Source organism: Hipposideros armiger, unplaced genomic scaffold, assembly GCF_001890085.2.
Source record: "Hipposideros armiger isolate ML-2016 unplaced genomic scaffold, ASM189008v1 scaffold_525, whole genome shotgun sequence".
NCBI classification, from domain to species: domain Eukaryota; kingdom Metazoa; phylum Chordata; class Mammalia; order Chiroptera; family Hipposideridae; genus Hipposideros; species Hipposideros armiger.
Window position 1 is genome coordinate 978,763 of NW_017731875.1, and position 4,380 is coordinate 983,142.

General features: G+C 43.7%; 1 protein-coding gene across 1 annotated transcript; it reads left to right on the forward strand.

Annotated features, from left to right (window-relative positions):
• The first annotated feature begins 486 nt into the window (after positions 1-486).
• LOC109396563 (hemoglobin subunit beta) lies at positions 487-1,864 on the forward strand. The gene is made up of 3 exons (XM_019668450.1): positions 487-640; positions 773-995; positions 1,610-1,864. The coding sequence occupies exons 1-3, from the start codon at positions 549-551 to the stop codon at positions 1,736-1,738; spliced, it is 444 nt and encodes a 147-aa protein (XP_019523995.1). The 5' UTR covers positions 487-548; the 3' UTR covers positions 1,739-1,864.
• The last annotated feature ends 2,516 nt before the right edge of the window (positions 1,865-4,380 follow it).

Genomic DNA, 4,380 nt, shown 5'->3' on the forward strand with positions numbered 1-4,380 from the left:
AGAGAGACATACTTAGAACTGGGGCAGAGGTTTCATCCATGCTGTCCTTGTAAATATTTTGTATATTCTGAAGACACAGAAGGAGATCCACCCATATCCTCCTAAGTGGAACCAGAGTGGGCACATTCCTTCCACTTTCTGGAACTTGGATTCTTCATTTGTGGAATAAGAAAATTGAAGAGGAAATCTCTAAGAGATTACCAAGCTGTGATTATAAAAAGAAAAAAAAATACACATAAAATTTCCAAAGAGGATGATTTTAAGTAGCCATTTGTACTGCTGGGGTGGGACCTGAAGATACCTAGTGAGAGAGGGCTGAGGGTCTGAAGTCCAATTCATGAGCTAGTGCCAGAACTGCCCAGGACAGGTATGGCTGTCGTCATGCAGGCCTCACCCTGAAGAGCCACGCCCTGACCTGGGCCAATCTGCTCACAGGAGCAGGGAGGGCAGGGACCAGGGCTGGGCATAAAAGGGAAAGCAGGCCCAGCTGCTTCTTACACTTGCTTCTGACACAACCGTGTTCACTAGCAACTACACAAACAGACATCATGGTGCATCTGAGTGGTGAAGAGAAGGGTCTTGTCACCGGCCTGTGGGGCAAGGTGAACGTGGACGAAGTCGGTGGTGAGGCCCTGGGCAGGTTGGTATCCAGGTTACAAGGCAGGCTTGTAAGAAGAGTGAATGGCAGCTGGGTGTGTGGGGACAGAGCGGCCCCCTGGGTTCCTGCCAGGCACTGACTCCCTCTGTCCTCTGTGCTGTGTTCACCCCCTAGGCTGCTGGTGGTCTACCCCTGGACTCAGAGGTTCTTTGACTCCTTTGGTGACCTGTCCTCTGCTTCTGCTGTTATGGGCAACGCTAAGGTGAAGGCCCATGGCAAGAAAGTGCTGAACTCCTTCAGTGATGGTCTGAAGAATCTCGACAACCTCAAGGGCACCTTTGCTAAGCTGAGTGAGCTGCACTGTGACAAGCTGCACGTGGATCCTGAGAACTTCAGGGTGAGTGTCTGGGGCCCTCGATGTTCACCTTCTGTTTTCTTTTTGTAGCACACTCATGCCATGATGGGAGGGCATAGATGTCAGCGTGCAGTTTAGAATGGGCACCAGGTACTCTGGGTCCAGCACCCTGGACTCCGCGGGGCCCTGTAGTTTATTCTGCTCTCTTTGCTCACAACCATTGTTTCCTCTTATTCATCCTTGTTTTTCTCTTTTTGTTCTCTGCAATGTCTCTTCTTTATTTTTTAAGTAAACTTTTTATTTTGAGTGTTTACTCTAAACAATTTCCTTTTTTTAATCCACTTAAAATGGTCTAATACTTTCCCTTATCCCCTCTTTTTCAAAGCAAGGAGGATAAAATGTGTTATTACTTCTTGGCATGGTCCTGAAGAATGACAGTGATAACTTAAGTTCTGGATTAAGGCAGAAAGCGAGCAAGGTTACTAAGTAAAAATTCAGGCTGATATGGGTGGATTTGCATCAACAGCAACATCTAAGGTCCAGCTGTTTTTCTGCCTAAGTTCTAGGGGCACAGCTTGGGATGGGGCTGGAGTACTCTGAATCCAAGCTGGGCCCGGCTGCTAACCATGATCATACCCCTTGTCTCTCCCTCACAGCTCCTGGGCAACGTGCTGGTGTGCGTGCTGGCTCGCAACTTTGGCAAGGATTTCACCCCGCAGGTGCAGGCTGCCTATCAGAAGGTGGTGGCTGGTGTGGCCACTGCCCTGGCTCACAAGTACCACTAAGCTTCCTTTCCTGCTTTCCAGGAAGGGCCCGTTTTGACCCAGAGCCCAACAACTGAACATGATAATCTTTTGAAGGGTGTTGGGTAGCTGGTTTCTGCCTAATAAAGAGCATTTATTTCCATTGCACTGGTGTTTTTAAATCATTTCTGTGTCTCTTACTCAGGTGGGCACATGAGAGGGCAAGGCTTTTAAGACATAAAGTAATGAGGGGATAGAGCAGGCTTCAGGAAAATATATCTGTATCTTGGATTTCATGAGAAGAGAGGTTGTGCATAGCCAATATATGTGGGAAGTAGACCCTGCTGCCTATTCTACATTTCCCTCAGAAAAGGATTCATTTGGGGGTTATATTTTTGCTATGTTTTATTTAAATAAATTATTTTGTTCAGCCTTATAAATGTCTTCTCTCTCTTCAGTTGTCCAGAACCTCACAGCCCTATGTCCACAAAGTTCTTTTGCCTAAATATACCCCTGTTCTGCTAAGGTTTTCCTTATGTATTTTGTGGTCCCCATTGCTCCTCTTCCCCAATCACTGTTATGTTAGCTCCCTCTGTCATTTTATAGAGGGTCGGAAGGAAAGCAGGTGAAGCTAGTTTCACTGCCTCTTGCCTTGAGCCTTTCAGTCTGTGTTTAGAAGGAGGGGGCTGCTAATGTGATAAATATAGGCCTGAGGGGTGTTTCATGGTTTGGTATTCATGGCTGTCTAAAAAACCCTGTTTTGGGCTTACACCAAAAGAATCCCATTCTGCTCAGGATGTTTTGCATTCATGTCCAGAAAGTGTCCTGAGGTCTGTTCCCTTCCTTGTCTTGCATCTGATGGCTTCTCTGCTTGTGTAGTCATTAGCATAGTGTAATCAGCAGCACACCCTATTTTAATTTCCTCAATTAATAGCCACTTCCGTGGATGCTAGATTCTGGAAATAAAATATCAGCTTGGAGTGGTTCTTGTCTCCTTCTAAACCCCAGTTCTGAATCTAGTTAGGAAGATTCTGAAAGTAAGGCATCCAACAAATGACTATAAATGAGTGTGTACAAGATTTTATGAGAGATGAAGTCCTAAACATGAAGTAAATGATAAGATTAGTAGATATTTGTCAGAAAGAGAAGAAAAAAGAAGAAGAAGAAAAAAAAACGGAAAGGGAGATTAGCATATGCCAAATCACTGAGGAATGAAGTTATGTATTTGGTAACCTGAGAATTTCAAATAAGTTCAACAGACAATTGAAGAAAAATTGCTTGCAAGGGGATAGGATAGGACAGGATAGGATATGAATTTTGGTGAACACTTTGGTAGATATATTTAAAATAAAAAATTCATAAATGAAAGAATACAGCCTAGCCATTATGCATAAGAGATGCTTATACTGAAAAGTGACAAGTGAGGTCGGATAGTATAACAGTTCAGAGCATAAGCTTTGAAATCAGACAGCTTGTACTGAAAACAACATTACCTCTTATGAGCTCTGACCTTATGTAAATCACTCGTTTCCTGAACCTCGTTTTTCTTACCTGAAATACCCCAAATGATATATATCTTTCTTATGGTGTGATTGTAGGGATTAAATGAGATAAAGTGTACAAAAACATTTGTTGCAATATCTGACACTTCACAATGCCTGACACATGGCATAGCAATGTAATCTAAATAGTGTTTTTGTTATAATTATTATGCATAATAAGGGTAGGGTGGTGTTATTAATAATATTGATGATAATGCCTGAAAGAGTTGTCTCAAAGAGAAAAACCATAGCCAGAAATAATATTTCTTGGCTGGTACCATCCATGCCCCCCAACCTCTTACATTCAGGAATCTGTGTGATTTGATCATCACTGAACAGCCTCAGCTGAGTGTATCAGTCAGGATCTAATTAGTGTATCAGTCCCTTCCTGAATATGAATGTGTATGTGAAACCACACAAGGATTTGAAAATAGAAATTTAATTGTAAATAATTGTTAACTATACCTGAAGTTTGGAGAAATGGAAATGGTCAATAAGGAGTAAAGAAGACTTTAAAAATATAAGAATAAATGACATAGGGAGTAGTCACTGCTCCTATGTAGTACTTCTGAGTAGAGCAATTGGTTGAGGGACATCTCGGGAGAGGACTTTCTCCTGGGACTGATATCCAAACCTCTTGAGAGAGAGCATGCCCAAGACTCAACAGAAGGTTGAACAACTTTTGAGGCTGCAAAGCTACCCCAGGGGAGATGCATGAGATGCCATCCGTTGCAAAGTGCCATGTCAGTAGCACTTATTGAGAATCTGCTCCCTCAGGTGCCAGCAGAAGCCACCCAGGTGAGGGAACTGAACCTCAGATCTTCCTATGAAGCTGCCCAAGGGTGTAAGCAAAATTCCAGAAGAACAACGCTGTACTGCAAAACTCCCCAAGTGGGTGTAAAAGGGAGCCATTCACAGGTGGTGCTGCACCGAAGTACTCTGCTGCAAAGCCATGTGTGCTGCTAGAAGCTGGCGTGCAGAAGCTGAACTCCTTGCCACAGTCTGGTGCTGTAGAGACGGAGATGATCGCAGGATCCTGCCTAGAGAACTAGGAGGAGACTTCCCTTCCTCCTCTAGTGCCTCTCCAGCACACTCTACTGACAAAACATAATATTGTGCCAACTGAGAAAGAAGAATTTTCAA